This window comes from Brassica rapa, chromosome A10, assembly GCF_000309985.2.
Source record: "Brassica rapa cultivar Chiifu-401-42 chromosome A10, CAAS_Brap_v3.01, whole genome shotgun sequence".
Taxonomy (NCBI): Eukaryota; Viridiplantae; Streptophyta; class Magnoliopsida; order Brassicales; family Brassicaceae; genus Brassica; species Brassica rapa.
Window position 1 is genome coordinate 17,556,953 of NC_024804.2, and position 17,068 is coordinate 17,574,020.

Sequence of the window (17,068 nt, forward strand, 5' to 3'; positions counted from 1 at the left end):
TTCGAACTGAATCCAACACACAACTCTATACATTTTAGGGAAATAATTCCTTTTTTTTTTTTGGTCAAAGAAAGAAGTAAATCACAGAAGAGTCAAATGTGACTTTTCGATGCTGGAGATGGAAGACGATTCAAAGACACTGCTGGTCTATAAAAGGACTTCAAGAGTTTACGATTTAAAGATCCACAATAGTAGTTTTCTTTTGGTTAAGTAAATCCTAAAACTTATAAAGTGACTTGTTAAGATCTCTAGACAACAATTATTACTTCAGCAGCGTTCTTACATTTCGACCATATGTAGGGTTTCATGCAAAGCCGATTTTTCAGCACTCATAGCTCCATGTCTGAAACTCCAACCTCAGTAGCATTCACCAAACGATCCGAGAATACAAAAGGTTGCAATCTTGACTTCTCTTGAAAGTTGTTGGGTCTATGCTTGAAGAGCTTCGTTTTCGTTTCTCCCTCCTTATCAGGCCTCTCTTCTTTACGTTTTCTTGTGCTGCTGCTGATAACTGAGATAGATGACACAATGTGATCATCAGCCATGTCTGCATCTTGATCAACCCCAACTTGTTGTTTCAGAGTGACATCTGGTCTTGACCAGTGAACCACTGTTTTGGCGTAATTCTTGGAGTGGTCACAGTCAAAAACCCTTACTCCTTGCTCTTCAAGCGATAAAAGCCATTCTGGAAATCAGATTTTGCACAATGGGTTAGTCAAGACCGACATAAAAGCTCCAAAAACAGATGGGAACCTATCTATATCTTAAAGATAGAGGAAGCAATTTACCGATGAAGGATACAGGCGTAGAGTTTAGCAGTGTGTCTGCATCTCTAATCACTTCACCTTGACTGATCACCCAGTTGACCAAGTGATATGGTATACGTGAACTGGAGAACATGTTCATGTACCTACTGGTTTCCTCTTGATCTTCAGTTTTCCTGTGTGATCGTTTGGAGTATCAAGCAAAACAATCAAGTAACCAAAAGCAACTACTTTTTAGTAACCAAATAACTCTACGCATACCTAATAGAAGCCTTGGCAAAAAGAAACAACCAGTTGATAGCAACGTTCTTCAACTGTAAACTCCTTTGATCATTTCCACTTCCAGGGTTTAGGAATAGACTCTCCGCCGATTCAATCACAGCTTCCGTTACGGTTTCAATTAAAGCAGCTTCGTCTTCTGGGCCCTGTAAGATTTGAAAAGCTTCCCATGAAAACATAACTCAATTCTTTGTTACACACAGTATGATTCAACAAAGCAACTCCACACAGTTTTATAAATGAAGAACATTAATTAAAGAAGAGTAGAAACAATGTTTAGCTAAAGAACCTACCAGTAGTGGAGTCAGATGCAGATATGGCTCCACCAGAAGCATCTTGAGAATGCCATCTGTGTCAAAGATCAAGAAACCATCACATCACACTACAACAACTCTCCATAGAAAGCAAAGACTCACCAAAGAAGTAGCAACTATGGAAGGCATTGATCATCTGAACCACAGACTCTCGCAGATCTTTTCGTATCTCCCCCGAATCAAACCTCAAGCACAAATTGAGCAAAAGAAGCTGAGAAGCTACGATTCCAGCTAAGCAACCAACGCTACAAGACTCAGAACCAACCTCTCTCCGCAATCTTTCACCAACAAACGGCATGAACATCTCCAAACAATCACCCACTCCCACTTCATCCACAACCCAAACTCGATTCAAATCAGCAAAACTAAACCCAGTCACCATCAACAAATCATCCTCATCCTCACCACCACCACAACCTCCTCGTTCTTCATCTCCGCAATACGCGCTAACGTAGCTCACAATCGCATCCAACAGCTCCGAAACCTCTTCCTTCCTAGTCTTAACCAACCGAATCAGATTGTAAACGAGAGGAGACAGCGTAGCCGCCCTCTTCGCGCCGGAGAAGGACTCGGAGAGAGGGACCAGCATCTGGAAGAGGCTCCTGGTTAGCCTCACGGAGTCTTCGCCGAAATCTTGCTTCGAGGAGTGGAAGACGACGGCGGAGTAGAACCAGAGGAGCTCGAGAGGCGGATCGGGACGGTGGTCTTGGAGGAGGCGAGTGAAGATGGATTCGAAATCGGAGAAATCGGTTCGGCCCGTACGGTGCTGTGCCAAGAACTGCTTGGTCGAGTCGGTGAGAAGCGGTTTGAGAAACTCGAGGCGAGGGTTAGGGTTACGAATCGGAGGTTGCATTTTTCCGTTAACGGTGAGGGAGAAAGGAGTTTGAATTTGTTGAAAGAAAATAGAAAAAAGCCCTTTCGAATAAAGAGAGGGAATCGGAAGGAAAATGTTGTATCTTTTTTTAAAACAATCTGAAATTGAGTTTCGATCCAAAAAGTATTCGCATTTTAGTTCTTAACCTCGGAAACTATTCTCTAATTAAAATATTAGTATAAGTTTGGGTTTTACATTTTAGAAAAATAATAATAGTCGTATGTCATATTTATCACCCAAAACAAGAGGATTTCTACTTTTTAGGCCAAGATCCACTGGTCTTAATCCAAAAATATATTGAATCCAAAAGCCCAAAATACATACCAGAAATGGATGATCTGATTTTTATTCGATTGGCTTACATGGTCTTATTCAAATCCAAATGAAAATGATTAAGAACATACAAATAACTAATTATGATGATGATCTTTATATTTATAATGCATTTTAAAATTATTATGCTGCGGACAAAATCTGGTATATTTAGTGTAATTGTCTTAATCCAAATCTAAAAGGCCAAAACTTCTTGATTAATAATAGGTCATACAAACTTTTTTTTGCTAGCCTATAAAACTTTTGTAGAAAAAACGTGGTTAATCTTCACTTCTAAATTAAAGTTCAAGTAGTCAATGTTTATACTGAAATTGTGTGTTATATATTATAAAATCTTCATAATAGTAATATATTTGATTAGTAGAAAAGATAGAATAAAAATTGACATGGAAGCATCCTATTCTATTGATTAAGGTTTAAAAACTTATACATCTAAGTTTGGGGTTCGAATCGCAGACTATAAAATTTCTTGCAGATTATAAGATGCAAAACTTTCAGAGTTTCCAGAGTAAAGCAGAACCGTTCGTTGTGATCCAACTGCTGTGGTGAGAGCCCGTCCATCGAGAATGTCGTATATGGAGAACCGTCTGTGTTTTCAAGTGTTTTGGGAAGAACTTCATCGTGGAATCATTATTCGTGGAGCTGTTCATCGATAGGGTTAAAAAATATCGTATAAAAATTGATTAATCAGTGTAAAAAGGTAAGAAACAAAAGGTTAGGCTGTGGTATATGATAAGATAGTTATGTATACCTGTTTTTAGTTAAATGTTATAAGACTCGCCTGGTTATCACAACTCCACGAAAAACTCAGAAAATCAAAATGGCCATGATTACGCGCAACACCGCCACGCGCCTCCCTCTCCTCCTCCAATCTCACCGCGCCGCAGCCGCGGTCTCTCACCTCCACACATCGCTTCCCGCTCTCTCCCCCGCGACGACACCGACTTCCTACACCAGACCAGGCCCTCCTTCGACCTCCGCTCCTCCGCCGGGTCTCTCGAAGACGGCGGAGTTCGTGATCTCAAAGGTAGATGATCTGATGAACTGGGCCCGTAGGGGATCGATCTGGCCCATGACCTTCGGGCTCGCCTGCTGCGCCGTGGAGATGATGCATACAGGTGCGGCTCGCTACGATCTGGACCGATTCGGAATCATATTCAGGCCGAGTCCTCGCCAATCGGATTGTATGATTGTCGCCGGGACGCTTACTAACAAGATGGCTCCCGCTCTTCGCAAGTAACGCCTCTCTCCCTTTCCTATGAAATGATATATAATCTCCGCTTGATTTGTTCGTTTGCCTTGTTATGCTTGTTGATAGAAGCCTCAAATTAGGGATTTCAGGAGATTGTGATTGTGATTTGGGGTTCATGTGTCAAAGTGAGAGTTTTTATATGAATAATAAGAGTTGCCTGGGAAGCCATACCGTTCGTATTCATTGTCTAGCACAGATTTTTTGAAGTTTTTGGTTCAAAGTCATGAACTTGAGTAGGCATACTAGGCAGGAGTCATATCTCTTTTAATGTTATCTGTGTGCTTGTCTTTTGTGGGGAGATGAAAAAAAAAATCAGATTATCTAGCTTGGGGGAGAATATGGGTTAGAGTTAGTTATCATGGTTGGATTTAGCAAAATTGGTCTTACTAATTTGAGGTAGGAGATTCATTGTTATAGTGTTTTGTTTTACTTAATTTTGTAGCTCCTTCTGCTGACTGTTTAGTATCTTGCTTGGTGAATTTTCTTTGTTCTCTTTGAGACCTGATGTCTATCTTATTGCGAGGTGTGTTGTTATGGAAAATTGATACATCTTATTTTTCTTGTTTGATGTTATGAAGCCTTCATTCAACTGCATTGCGTATCTTCTTTTAATGGGAATGTAATGATGCTGAGCTTATACGTTTGATGTCTTTAGGCCCCAAACGCTATCCCTACTCATATCACGACAAGGAACCCTGGGTTCTCAAAACATCAATCACCGAGACGAGAAAGTTTTAGATGCATTTCGAGAGAGATGATTGATAGCTTTATAAGTCGTTTGTCTAGATTGGCTCTAAATTATGCTGAGTAAAGTATTAGCGAACTAGCATTTTGACCAAAAAAAAAAAAAAGAAATAAGTTCAAATCCATTCTTCAAGCTACCCACAAAATCAGTGTAGGATCTAATAGAATTAGAGAAGATTTCTCTGTGGATCAGTTCGAATGTCTTAAAGCTTTTGTTCTTGTTTATACTGTTTGAAGAAGTTGCTAGTTTTCTAATATCTGGAAACAATGACAGGGTGTATGACCAGATGCCCGAGCCAAGGTGGGTGATTTCAATGGGAAGCTGTGCCAACGGGGGTGGATACTACCACTACTCCTACTCGGTCGTTCGAGGGTGCGACAGAATTGTGCCAGTGGACATATACGTCCCTGGGTGCCCTCCAACAGCTGAGGCTCTGCTCTACGGACTCCTCCAGCTTCAGAAGAAAATCAACAGGCGCAAGGATTTCTTGCACTGGTGGAACAAGTGAACAAGTGACCAAATCCTTCTTCCTATGTTGAAGAAGTTTGTATCAGACAATTCTTTTACCAAAGTTTGGGGCTAATAAAACGTGGACGTTTCAAAAGCATGTTTCTTTGTGGTGGAGATGCCATGTAAAGGATTGCGTTTCTAAGTTTGTTTTGTGGAAACTTAAATAAACATAAAGTTATGTTGTCTGAATGAGTTACTTTTGTTATATCTACCAGTTAACAGCTATTGATTCCTACCTACTCTTGTCAAATCGCCTGTGTATGTGTAATGTGCATAGAGCAGCCCTTTTGTTTTATCTTATTAATAAGGCTATTGATCGTTCGGGCCCGTTAGTGTTTTTCTCTGTTGCTTCACACATCCTGGCTTGTGCTAATCACACATCATTTCTTTATGGTTTTAGGTTGATTCGAGCTTTGTGTGTAGTAACTAACCAAGACTTATTGGAGCAAGTAAGAGGAATAAAAGGATCCATCATTATTCAAATACACAGGTTCACAATATGTGACGTAAAGGCCAATTCGTCACCAAAAAAAAAAAACAACCCTCAAAGACACTGTTTAAGGGAGTAAACTACCCTGTTTATGTGAATGAGTGATTATTAAGATGCTCTAATGCTTCTTGAGAGCGTTCATCTTGTCCCTGAGGTAATAAAGTTTGGCTCTTCTTACTCTCTTCTTGTCTAACACCTTAATCTCCCTCAGGTTTGGCGAATACCTGTCACCAAACACCCCCACCTCTCACATATCAGCAGTTTTTCTCATGAAAGGAGCCTTGCTTTGCTATTGCTCATGAGGCTCACAGAATGTAAATCAATCTTTGCCATTAGCACAAAGGAGAGGGAGGGTGCAAAAGGTTTAAAAGTACTTACAAGGGGAACATGGATTCGACTCCCACCCCAGCCACAAGCCTTCTAATCCTAAACGTAGAGTTAAGACCAGCGTTACGTCTTGCTATCACAATTCCTTTTACGATTGAAACACGCCTCTTGTTCTCAGGCACTTCCTGTTTCAAACAAGACAATTTCAACAAATTCTAATGAATGGTTTAGCCTTTTGAAGATATATTTTCGATCCCATTCTCAGTAGAGTATTTTACCACTTTGAGCTGAACAATGTAACCAGGCCTTATCTCAGGTATTTCCCTACCATTTCTAACTGCCTCAACCGCCTCCTTGTCTACAATCTGCAGAAGATTGCAACTTTCTTAATTTAATTATCAATGACCAATCGTCAAAGTTGGGAGTTGTACCTGCATGATATGTTTGGCGGTTTTATCAAGCCGCTTGAACTTGATTCTCGGAGGCAAATCAGGAGCTGACACAGAGAATCCTTGAGGAGTAGATTGAATAGAATCTCCAACGGTGGAAAAGCATCTCGATGCAAACGTAAAGTTTTGTCTCTGAGAAACATAGCCAAATCACCATAAAAATTCAGAGAGTGTCTCAAACACAAAGAAGCCTAATCTAGAAGATATCACTGTGACCCCAAACATGTCGAGAATCTACAAAGCACAAAACTTTATCACTCCTTTCTCTGTATCTACACAACCTTTACTACCAGACGAGAGAGGCGCATCACTAGATATATCAACGAATATTTCAAGAAGATAAAAACAAGCATTGATGCTGTTTAGGACAATGAAACTTCACCTATTTATCATCATACAATTCTCACATAACGAATCTAAGCTAAATAGACAAACCCAAGAGCAAAGGTTCCGTTTTTAACACTAAATAGCAGTGGCTAGCTTACGGGTACTGGGGAAGATAAAGAAACCGCCTTTGTCAGCGAGCTAATGAGATACTTCGCTGCTGAATCAAACCCTCCTAGCCTCCTCGATTCATTTTCAGACAAGCTTGGGGAAGACGAAGTGAAACGTGAAAGAGTGTTGGAGATATAGACACTGTTCCTCTGAAGCGACCTTGTACTGCTACGAATCGATTGCATTTCTCCGACAAGAAGGCTTGATTTGGAAGTTTTGCCCAGATATTTGGCGGAGTTTGAGCTGAGCCTAAACACTCGCTTTCTCCTCCAGGGTTACGTTTTCCATTTCCTCCTTTTCTTTATTAGTAATTGGCATATGACCCCTGATGTTTTAAGTCCCCTTTTATTTTGTTTCTTACTATCTTCTTTAGTTGTTTTTTTGATGTGATTAAAGAACCATAGAGTGATCAAATAAAATTCAAATATAAACATATGAAACACGCTAATAACAAAATGTTTAGTGAAATTGTCCTCAAAAATAATGAAAGAAGAAGCATCCTTTTATTTACCAATCTGATGGAGAGTGTGACCAAAGAGAACATTTGTCAACAAAGAAAAATCTTTTGGAGTATTACCATGAAAGGAACTGATACTTGCTAAGTTCTAGACAAAACTATAAATTTTACTTGAATCAAACAAAAAACTAACTAATTAGATCAAAGTGTTTGCAGAAACTTAATCATCCGGTTTCTTTTGAAGACTCAAAACCCATGTTCATGTGACTCTACTGCATCATTGCATGTCGCCTTGTCATCATAGCAGTCAAAGATGATATCAAAGACCGACTACTCTTACCGTTAACATAACGACTCTTTTTTCTTTCTTTTGGTTGATGGAATGTTGTTATCTTTATTTCAAGGAATACTAACTTTTTTCATTGAAAATAACAACAGGGGTGACCTACCTACAAAATAAAGGCACCAATCATGAGGCAAATACATTCAACTAAACCTAAAAAAACAGACGGTGAATCATGTGAACATAGAATTTTTGCATTTAAATTGGATTAATGGCGTAAAAATGCGATAGGTTGAGATGCGCGTAGCCAGTTAGGAGGGTTTGGGTGGGACAGTGTGGAACGTTGATTAGGGAGGATATTGACTATGTTGCAGAATCACACATTCTATTATCACAACACGTTACATGTAAATAAATGCAAACTATTTCGATACTAATCAACGGTTGACCATTCTTCTCACGGCTTCAACTTTTCATTTCAATCAGAACGAAGTCATCAACTTTCCTTATCACCAAATAAATTCCCAACTATTTTTCTCAATTCCGACCAAAACTGGCATTCATCACGAAAACTACTTCGTTAACATCAATGTTCTTTGCCGTTTGTGTGATTAGAAAAATAAACACGCCTATGAAACTAAAAAATAGCACTGGTAAATGTCTGGGGCTGGTGAAAGAAGAAATTGAATTTCCGTCAGGGACCTCTTTGTAAAGTCGTTACCTCAATTTTCTACGGACTCCAAACGAAACGCTCAACTTTTTTTCATATATCGATTTCATTCTTCCATTTATTGATTTTTACACGCAAACGTGACCGCAACTTCCAAAACAATGTCCAGGTTTACACAACCTTCTTTGGAAATGCGTTTTGCTAAAACACGAGAGATGGAATTCAAAAAGTTTCAGACAAATAAAAGTTAGATGTTGTCGGGTCTAAAAATTGAACAACGCATGCAGCTACCGAACCTAACAGCTAAACGATCTCGATTCAGATTTCAGTATTTCACCAAAAACATAAATCGAATTCAAGTGACAATCATAATTAGAATTAGATTTTAGTTAAATTTGGGCTGTAGTGATTCGATTTGGAGTATATAATGCGATTATTGTGAAACAAGCTCGTATAATCGTAATTGTAAGCAGAGGAAGTTTAATAAACCGATTATGTAAAGAACGAGAAAGATATAAACTGAGAAACATCAGATCCATAAATAAATAGAATAAGAGTCACATCAAAAACCATAGTAGAAACACACAAAACCACAATACTCTAGATATAAATATAGTACCCTCATACAGATATGAAGGTATTAGATAATAGAAAAATAGAAAGAGATCTATATAGCTCCTGAATACACACGAACATCATGAATAATAATAATGCTATACCCGATCAACTTTTTTTTTCAAAAATACGAATCTCCATCGCAAAGACTTAGATCCTAAGAGCAGACCCGAAAACAAGAGCTGCGACGGCTGCAACTCCAGCTGAAACGATCGACGGCGAGAAAGCAGCAGATCCGGACGTAGGGCTTGGGGCTGGAGCCTCGACTTGAGCGGAAGCGACGGTAGCTACGACGGAGACGATCACCGCGACGAGAGCAACGACGGAAGACTTTGAGAACGCCATTTGTGGTTAGACAGAGAAGGGAGAGCTTTTTTTGTTGATTCGAAAATGCTAAAAGCTTAGAAAGGTTTTTTCACAGTGTTGAGAATCAATGCGATGATGAAGTGTTTATAAAGAGGCTGAGCTGCCCGGTTTAGCTGACCGGCTTTTGCAACATTAGAATCCAGCTGGACCACCTGCGGGTCCCGCGAATCGTGTTCATCGACGGCTGGTTTCCCAACGCGTGTTCACTGAGATCTCGACAGGCTATCTCTCCGTTACGGCGCCGTTTGGAAGATATTTATTCTGCAAAACCGATATACTCACCGAAGCGCGTGCATCTAACTCTCAACCCTAGGAAGGCACAACGGTCGGTGAGATGGTTAGTTTGGCGCGTGAAGAATATGATGAGCTGTCTATTTTCTTACAGCTCACGCGGGTTCCGGGAAGGAAACGGACAAGATGCGCAGTCTTGGTCCACATGGTGGTGGTGGTGTAACGGCTAATGCTTATGAGCTTTTAAAATACGTAGACATGTGTAGAACTACTGATTTTAATTTTACTCCAAACAATGTCGATTTTCATTACTCTTAATGTTATTCTCGTCTTTATTTTCTCCGTTTTTTTGTTTGGTAAACTTTTCGTTTGGTAAACAAGCAAATAATGTTGGTTTCCAAGACTTGGAAGTTATCACTGATGGGTATATTTTACTTTCCTTTTGGATTCGTGAAAATCAAAATGATAATCACTGATTAATTTGAAATGAGTTGGAGAATAATGAATAATTCTAAATACCATTTTTGACCAAATTAAACACAACATTTAATGCTATTTATGTATAATAGATTTTCAACTTTGAATAAATGAGAAAATTAAGGGATGTAATGTAACACGTATCCTCGATACGTATTGTTAAGCATCACCTTGAACAAGAAAAAACTACTTTTATTATATTGTTTTGATAATCTGGTGGATTTTGTGGAATTTTCTCCATTCTAGTAAACATAGGTTATAATCTGGCGGATTCTGTGGAGTATGTGGTAAACAGTAACTAGTAAATAATAAAAGATGTCATTATTATATTCTTTTATGTACACTAAAATAAACATTAGCCTTATGACAGCCTTTTAAACCACTTTAACGAATTGCCCATAAAGAGTTAACTTTATTGAATTGTTTATACTATAAAAAGACAGATGGTAGCCGGTTGGCAGGCTCTTGAGGGATTCGAGAAGTTTCCAATAGGCGTAAAAGTGTGACTACACCTGGCTGTCTTTTGTTCCCATTCAAAGCAAAAAGACTTGGTCGGTAAGCAATTTACTAGTAACTTCTAAGAATCAAAAGAAAACGAGTTAGAGACGACGACTCACGAGATAATTCAGACGTTGGAATTACCTACCAATCTACCAACCGGTTAATTTGTTTGGTTCAAAACATATACTATTCTCAGAATCTCGAAATGATTCAGCAGAATTGTGCATGACCGCATATCTGGTTGAAGGCATCAGGCATGTGAACCTTAGGAACCCACATTGTTCTATACATAGCTTTTCTTGAGGTATAAAGATAAGGCTACAAGCATATGTGTGGATCCTGGTGTGCAATGTTATCTCTTCTAATATCTCATTTTCTTCCAAACTAGTATATAAAAAACAAACAAAATAAAATAATATCACAGTAATTTCTTGGACAGAATCCATATCATATCCATTTCATTATCTCTATTTGGTTTCAAGAGGTTCAGAGACACTCCTCTCTATCTCAATATCCCAGAATCTTGGGTGCTATGTGAAGCAAAGACTCCAGCGCACTTGGAGCAAACTTCCTCGCAAAGAGATAACACATTGAAGTGTTACGACCATTGTAAACGCAGTTTTTTCCATCAAGTATCTTTTCAAAGAACTTCTCCGTTATGTCAGACCGCCCAAACGTAGCCGGGTGGGGGCCTCCTCTAGACCAGTCCACCCACGTCAAGCTCCGGTTAGCCAGCGCCATTGGTTTCTCAATCGTCAACATCGTAGGGAAATAATGCTCGTCGACATAGCAAGCAGGCCTACAGAACTCTTTGAACTTGGGGTAATACAATGTGTCTTTGACAATGGTAGCTGCGAGCTCTCGGTTAATCTCAAACCATTGAGACCCTTTCCGCCATTTGGTGATGGGTACTTCAGGTTCCATGTTGTCGTTGTAGCGGCCGCGCCCGAACGGTCCAGGGTCATCAAAAGCGCCCATGAAGCTGTGTTTCGATCGGCTCAAGTAGCTGTAGATTGTCGTGAAGTTGAAGAGCGGTATGCACGACTCCGAGACGAGAACAAACCATTCGTTGGAGATATCGAGAAGCGCGTTGGCGAGTAGCCGCTTCTCCGCATCGCACATGGTCATTCTCCCCCATTCCGCAACCTGCACAATGATGTAGACATCCAAATTAAAATCAGATCATATACAGAACCAACTAGCTGCTTAAAGTAACCAGACAGAACTGCTTGAACACAAGGCTACGTCTGATTCAAAAGTCACACTTTCTGATACTCTATGTCATTAGTAACCCCAACAAATATTTAATAAGGATGACTACATTGAATCTCATTGTATCCACCAAACACAAAGAGAGGGTCACAAGAACCAGACCTGACTCGGTATCTGCCTCTGGTAAAAAACAGAACCAGCAGGAAACTTGGCGGTAAAAGAGGGATGCGGATGAACATAAACCGAGTAAAGCCCTGTATGACCCTTCAAAAACCTCTCCCAGAGCAAAGCAAGGGGCAAGGGACCTTTAGTCAAGAACATAAACGCAATCTTCGGAACCCTCTGAAACGGATACTCTTTCCTCCGAGGCCAGAAAGAAGCGCGCCAAAGAAGCTCTTCATCTGTCATGTTATGCATCAAAACAGCAGGAGGCTGTATCCATTTACTCAAACTGCTTGGCTCGTCCTCACGGCACGTGACAAAGCCAGAAGTGACGGTTGTTACTACGCTTTGTAGGCCTGTATACTTGATAGTAGATACACTAATGACGAAGACGGTGAGAGCAAACGCGAGGAAAAGGCCTAGTATAAGAAGCAGTTTCGCTGGAAACGGTTTAGACTTCACTGATCTAATTAAGATTCCGTTATCTTTTCCTTCTTCCATCTGTATAACCCTAGTCTGCATCCTTATTATAGAGACTCTAGTATCAAATCTAAGTAACCGATTTGCTGATTTTTTGAATCACTATCAAGTAGCCTAACAGTTGATTAGCTTGTGAGATCCTAATTTACTTGGAGAGTTCGGGATCTCATCTCTAATCAAGAAAGTCTATGAAGCAGCTTGGTTACTTCATTCGCGAAAACAGATTCTAGTTGATTCGATAGGTGTTTCTTCACCGGAAGAGCAGATCGGAGCTGGGAGAAGTGAATCAACTTTTGTAACCGTCGGGAAGTTGATCTGAGAGCGTAAGTGGATCCGGAGCTAGTAGCTACTTCTACTTGAGGAAACTAAGTGAAAGCGGAGGATGATCCACGTGTCCAGCTTTACGAGAATCGAATAGTGTGGAGATTGCAGGAAAAATACCGAGAACTTACGAATCGATCTCGAAGCTTTGGAGATGGAGAGAGAGAGAGAGAGGGTGATGATGATGAATCGAGAACACTAACTTTGAAAAGTAAAGTGAACGGTTTCTTTTTCTGGCTGACCGCTTTGTCTGTTCTCGCGTAGTCTTTGGGAAACATCGGAATCAATTTATGCGTCAATTTTTTTTTTATTTACTTCCTTTATTTTTTTTAAGGATTTTATCAGATTTTATAAATTTTTATAATTGCGTGGTTTTAATGTTTTTTTATTATCGAACTGTAATTGAATCCCAATAATGAATGAAAAAGATTTGTGGCGGTAAGATTCATATCAAACGGAGAGAAAAATGTATGGACAAATATGCCAATGAATTCTCCGTAAGGCCCGGATGAGATACATATACTTTGTTCTATCACCGAAACAAAACTTAACGATCAGTAATGATACTCTCTTTTCTCAAAAACCATTAAGATAATTCTCTCTCTCATTTTAGACCCAAAAGAACAATGGCATTAAGGTGTAAGAACAACAAACCTAATATAATAAAACAGAGGTATTTTTCCAGTATGAATGTAGAATCAAGCATGATATGCTTTTTTCAGCTGATGCAATTCACTGCTTAAAGCCTCCGGATTGGTGGTACCTTTGGTTACTGAGGCTGGAGAAGAAACCATCTGAGATTTCAGGTGTTTGTTGTTGTTGCTGCTGTTGTGCACTGTAGAGTCCCGTTTTACCTAGCCCGGATCCTGCACCCATAGACCACCCTGAGTAGTACGCAGCAGCAGATGCCTTGTTCCCTTCGTCATTGCTCAGGCCTCTCACAACGCCCACATCCGCAAGAGAAGCCTTTTTACCTGGTTACAAGGAGAATAAATTAGCAGGTACTCTGAAAGCAAAAAGCCCTATAATTTACTGACGCAATGGTAAGTCAAGCTACATGTTATTGGAGCTCATGTGGGCTAAGTATTTCGACTATATATATTCATAATTCATTAATCAGCTGGGATGTAATTCATCAATTTTTGGGTTTGATCTGCAACAGACTCGATTCAAGAGAAAATAAACTACATTCTTTTTTAGTTATCTATCACATACTAGTGCACAACACAAGTACACAAGAAAAAGTTAAGAGAAAGTTTTGACTTACTAGCAGTTATTGAGATCAATCAGTCCACGGCTCAGCGAATCTGCCCAGATTCCAGATTTCACTTGAAAAGGATCCTTCTTTTGCAACCGTTGTGGCTTTGAGTCTGCCAAAGACATTGGGCTTGTGGTTCTTGTTGCACTCCCATGTAGAACTGGAGCCTGTGGACCTGTAGAGACTGAAGCCGAGTGAGAAGTGAAGGCGCCAAAAGGATCAGTTCCATCAAAATTTTCCATAGGAACTGCAGCAAATGGGTCAACAATGCTTGGAGTGGTCATCGGCTCAGGTTTAGGAATCTTGGCTTCTGGGCGTGCAACTGTTTCAGGAGATGCAAAAAGATCAACCGTCGGAGGAGCTGAAGAAACCGTGCCAATAGTTTCAGATACAGAGAAAAGATCAACTTCTTTTTGCAGAAACAAACATGCCGAAGGATAAGTCATTGTGAATTGTAATGAGTTCAACAGAAAAACTGAACGTATTTGTCCAGCAGCGCGAAATTGCATCATATGAATGGACATTTAGTAGGGGGATTTTTTATGTTAAAAGTTGTATACTAGCTTGGAAGAAAGAAGTCACCCACCTGTGTCTACGACCCAAAGTCTGTTCCTGGACTGGAGGCTGATACAAAAGTTGCATCAGCAAACAAATCAGACTCTTGAAACTTCCCATTGTTGTTGGTGGAAGATGTTTCAGTTGGCCCAGAATCCAAGAAGTCACCAATCAGATCTGCTCCAAAAATGTCCACTTGGTTGGCACTGCCTGTGGAAGGCTCTGCAGAAAATAAACACCATACATATAAGACATGGACATACAAAAAATGTATACATGTTGTGCGCTATAATTCACAAAACCAAATTTTACTCATTTAAAAAAAAAAACATTCAACAAGTTCAGCCATCGTTGAAAGTAACATACTATTACTCGAAGATCCACGTGGATCAAAGTCATCAAAATCATCATCGTTGTTTGAAGGAGCTGCAGATGCATGTGAAGGTATGGAACTATGTTTCCCAGAGTCGGGTGACTTTTTTCCACTGGATAGATTATCATGGTCCGTACTGCACATCAATGATTGAACCGACTGAGCAAGAATGCAATTTAATTTGCTCACACAAGATAATGAGTCAAAAACAAAACAAAGAAAAAGCATACGAGCATCCTCAACTGCTCTCAAGTTGAAGATACACCCAAAATCAAGAACATCAGCATATCAATGGGGTTGGGAAAAACCTGCCATACCGTGAAAAGCTTTTCTTCGAAGTGTAGCTTTGCTCTTCACTTTTAACACCGCGCCTTGACTTTTGAAAAGACTCGTAGTCGTCCTTGTCTTTTCCTCTGGAGTCCCTATCATAATTGCTTGAACCACTTTGAAAACTACCACCAAACGAAGCTGAACCAGACTTATATGATATTCCTGTTGATGAGAGGCCAACGTACCTAATTGGAGGCAAAAGAAAAACCGATTAAATTCGACAACGCACCAAAGAAAATCAGGAAAACCAGTTATATTCACTTGTATAGAAACTAACTTGTTACGATTGATTGTTGCTTTGTCTCTGATCTCTGAGATTTTCTCCTTATTATTCAAGAGGGCAACTATGTTCTCCGCCTTCTTTCTTACATTGATTCCCACATCTTTTCCATTCGGTTTAACATACTCAAAACTCGTGAGTGACTACATCGATGACAAATCACAAACAAAGCTCATGTCAGTACAAAAACCAAAACGTCCACCACAAAAGAACAACCTATCAACATGTAAAGAGAGATATACTGACAGATATTTGGTACATATGTTCAATAATCTCATCAACTGCTCGTTCTGACCCATTTGAAATCAGATAATCAATAACAGCCAGCGCCTGGAAGAAGAAAAAAAAAACACCAAATCATAAACTGTAACTTCCAAACATTACAGGGAAATATCAAGAAGATTCTCACCTTATACACGTATCGCCAATCCTTTCCCCTCTCAGTCAGTCTAGTCTACAAAACACCCATAACCATCTGGCATTCCGAGCTAATTACATATTGTAAATGTACAAGGAAAGCAACATATTATCAAAATCATTTCCAAGTTTAATGAAATCTAAAAAAAAAAGAAGAGAATTTACAATTTCTTAGTGGCTTGTGCAATCTCTGCCAAAGCAGTACCATGTGGACCCCAAGGCTCGTTATCAGTAGCATCCAATACATGTACTTAAACATAACCATATGTTTATAAACATCATCACAGAACATGAGATGAACAAACTGAATAAAAAGCCACGATTACACGGATACTAACACATTGGCGTTCACTCTGTAAACTTTATTAATAGAAACGTCAACTAAGATGGATCTAATATATCAACTAAGAACACATTATTCAGCATACGAACACATTCAGCACTCAAATCAATTTGCATATCAATTAGCCAAGCAATATGGAGAGACTGTTTGAACATATAGAAAGGATTCAAATGAATTCACCTTTTGCTCCATCTCTGGAACCTGCAGAACTTTGAGATTCACCTCCCTCTTTCTGTAAGTTAAAAAAAAAAATCAATCAGAAAAAATCAACATATGATCTAGCCGGATTCGAATCCAAACACAATCTAATTTCAATCGAAATCGAATGAGGAATAGATATAAAGGAGGGTTAAACCCACATCTCTCGAACCGTTTGATCGAAGACCTTCATGAAATCCATTTTTGAATTCGCGCAAATGGTATGAGCAAAGGAACAAATTTCTGGTTCGAAGAGGAAGTGTAGATCTGATAAGGGGTGGCTAGTTTTTTTTTTTCTTTTTTTTTGACAAATGCAAAGAAAGATTAAAAATAAGAAGTAGCACCTAATAAAAATCTACTTTTTCGCGCAATTTTTAGGCGTCAAATAACGCCTGGGTGAGTACATAACCGGTTTGATATTGGTCACATAAGGTTAAGCTAATGACACTCTACGATAGGGCTATTGCTAACCAATGACTATACCAAATACAAGAGTTAGTGAGGAACTCAGCGTGATGAAGTCATATGCAAGTCAAATTGCATTTGTTTAAATTCTGATACGAATAAAATAAACCACATAATATCATGTTATTGTTACGTCACGCATGCCATTATTTCTAACTATTTTTTGTTGACCACAATCTTGTGCTTTGAACAAAAAATCCACAAGCCATGGCCCATGACTCCCAATAATATAAATCCTCAAG

At 39.4% G+C, this 17,068-nt stretch overlaps 5 protein-coding genes and 1 long non-coding RNA gene across 8 annotated transcripts; 2 read left to right on the top strand and 4 right to left on the bottom strand.

Annotated features, from left to right (window-relative positions):
- Positions 1-148: 148 nt before the first annotated feature.
- LOC103846693 lies at positions 149-3,355 on the bottom strand. Of its 2 annotated transcripts, XM_033282490.1 has the most exons (6): positions 1,460-3,355; positions 1,337-1,392; positions 1,026-1,189; positions 789-940; positions 628-685; positions 149-434 (listed from the first exon to the last, which is right to left on the bottom strand). In XM_033282490.1, exons 1-6 carry the CDS (start codon positions 2,208-2,210, stop codon positions 368-370), a joined length of 1,248 nt encoding a protein of 415 aa, XP_033138381.1. In that variant the 5' UTR covers positions 2,211-3,355; the 3' UTR covers positions 149-367. The 2 variants fall into 2 exon arrangements, with proteins under 2 accessions (XP_033138381.1, XP_009121915.1); XM_009123667.3 differs by having other exon boundaries at positions 149-685; positions 1,460-3,351.
- LOC103846695 (NADH dehydrogenase [ubiquinone] iron-sulfur protein 7, mitochondrial) lies at positions 3,334-5,306 on the top strand. Its single transcript, XM_009123668.3, has 2 exons — positions 3,334-3,800; positions 4,835-5,306. The coding sequence occupies exons 1-2, from the start codon at positions 3,385-3,387 to the stop codon at positions 5,067-5,069; spliced, it is 651 nt and encodes a 216-aa protein (XP_009121916.1). The 5' UTR covers positions 3,334-3,384; the 3' UTR covers positions 5,070-5,306.
- LOC103846694 lies at positions 3,807-4,667 on the top strand. The gene is made up of 2 exons (XR_628703.2): positions 3,807-4,158; positions 4,213-4,667. It is a non-coding gene; the product is annotated as an uncharacterized LOC103846694 (long non-coding RNA).
- Positions 5,307-5,494: 188 nt separating the features above from the next.
- LOC103846696 (50S ribosomal protein L19, chloroplastic) lies at positions 5,495-7,882 on the bottom strand. 2 transcript variants are annotated; one of them, XM_033282494.1, is made up of 5 exons: positions 6,825-7,882; positions 6,320-6,474; positions 6,167-6,253; positions 5,940-6,073; positions 5,495-5,785 (listed from the first exon to the last, which is right to left on the bottom strand). In XM_033282494.1, exons 1-5 carry the CDS (start codon positions 7,015-7,017, stop codon positions 5,680-5,682), a joined length of 675 nt encoding a protein of 224 aa, XP_033138385.1. In that variant the 5' UTR covers positions 7,018-7,882; the 3' UTR covers positions 5,495-5,679. The 2 variants fall into 2 exon arrangements, with proteins under 2 accessions (XP_033138385.1, XP_009121918.1); XM_009123670.3 differs by having other exon boundaries at positions 6,320-6,469; positions 6,823-7,484.
- Positions 7,883-10,775: 2,893 nt separating this feature from the next.
- LOC108870161 (glycosyltransferase BC10) lies at positions 10,776-12,789 on the bottom strand. Its single transcript, XM_018655434.2, has 2 exons — positions 11,807-12,789; positions 10,776-11,578 (listed from the first exon to the last, which is right to left on the bottom strand). The coding sequence occupies exons 1-2, from the start codon at positions 12,326-12,328 to the stop codon at positions 10,940-10,942; spliced, it is 1,161 nt and encodes a 386-aa protein (XP_018510950.1). The 5' UTR covers positions 12,329-12,789; the 3' UTR covers positions 10,776-10,939.
- Positions 12,790-13,078: 289 nt separating this feature from the next.
- On the bottom strand, positions 13,079-16,739 carry LOC103847542 (clathrin interactor EPSIN 1). Its single transcript, XM_018655441.2, is given in 11 exon segments — positions 13,079-13,581; positions 13,879-14,274; positions 14,448-14,642; positions 14,787-14,929; positions 15,102-15,308; positions 15,401-15,546; positions 15,650-15,733; positions 15,813-15,891; positions 15,986-16,065; positions 16,344-16,395; positions 16,523-16,739. Coding segments are annotated over 11 exon segments (1,665 nt in total). The 5' UTR covers positions 16,564-16,739; the 3' UTR covers positions 13,079-13,339.
- Between the last annotated feature and the right edge of the window lie 329 nt (positions 16,740-17,068).

What these genes read in the sequence shown, in the direction of transcription:
- LOC103846693 (XM_009123667.3), bottom strand. Translation starts at nt 2,210, where the DNA reads ATGCAACCTCCGATTCGTAACCCTAACCCTCGCCTCGAGTTTCTCAAA. An exon ending in CCATAGTTGCTACTTCTTTG is followed by an intron (nt 1,393 to 1,459) that starts GTGAGTCTTTGC and finishes TCTTTGACACAG; the next exon opens with ATGGCATTCTCAAGATGCTT. An exon ending in TGCATCTGACTCCACTACTG is followed by an intron (nt 1,190 to 1,336) that starts GTAGGTTCTTTA and finishes CAAATCTTACAG; the next exon opens with GGCCCAGAAGACGAAGCTGC.
- LOC103846695 (XM_009123668.3), top strand. Translation starts at nt 3,385, where the DNA reads ATGGCCATGATTACGCGCAACACCGCCACGCGCCTCCCTCTCCTCCTC. An exon ending in ATGGCTCCCGCTCTTCGCAA is followed by an intron (nt 3,801 to 4,834) that starts GTAACGCCTCTC and finishes AAACAATGACAG; the next exon opens with GGTGTATGACCAGATGCCCG.
- LOC103846696 (XM_033282494.1), bottom strand. Translation starts at nt 7,017, where the DNA reads ATGCAATCGATTCGTAGCAGTACAAGGTCGCTTCAGAGGAACAGTGTC. An exon ending in TTCTTTATCTTCCCCAGTAC is followed by an intron (nt 6,475 to 6,824) that starts CCGTAAGCTAGC and finishes TTGGCTATGTTT; the next exon opens with CTCAGAGACAAAACTTTACG. An exon ending in CCGCCAAACATATCATGCAG is followed by an intron (nt 6,254 to 6,319) that starts GTACAACTCCCA and finishes AATCTTCTGCAG; the next exon opens with ATTGTAGACAAGGAGGCGGT.
- LOC108870161 (XM_018655434.2), bottom strand. Translation starts at nt 12,328, where the DNA reads ATGCAGACTAGGGTTATACAGATGGAAGAAGGAAAAGATAACGGAATC. An exon ending in AGAGGCAGATACCGAGTCAG is followed by an intron (nt 11,579 to 11,806) that starts GTCTGGTTCTTG and finishes ATCATTGTGCAG; the next exon opens with GTTGCGGAATGGGGGAGAAT.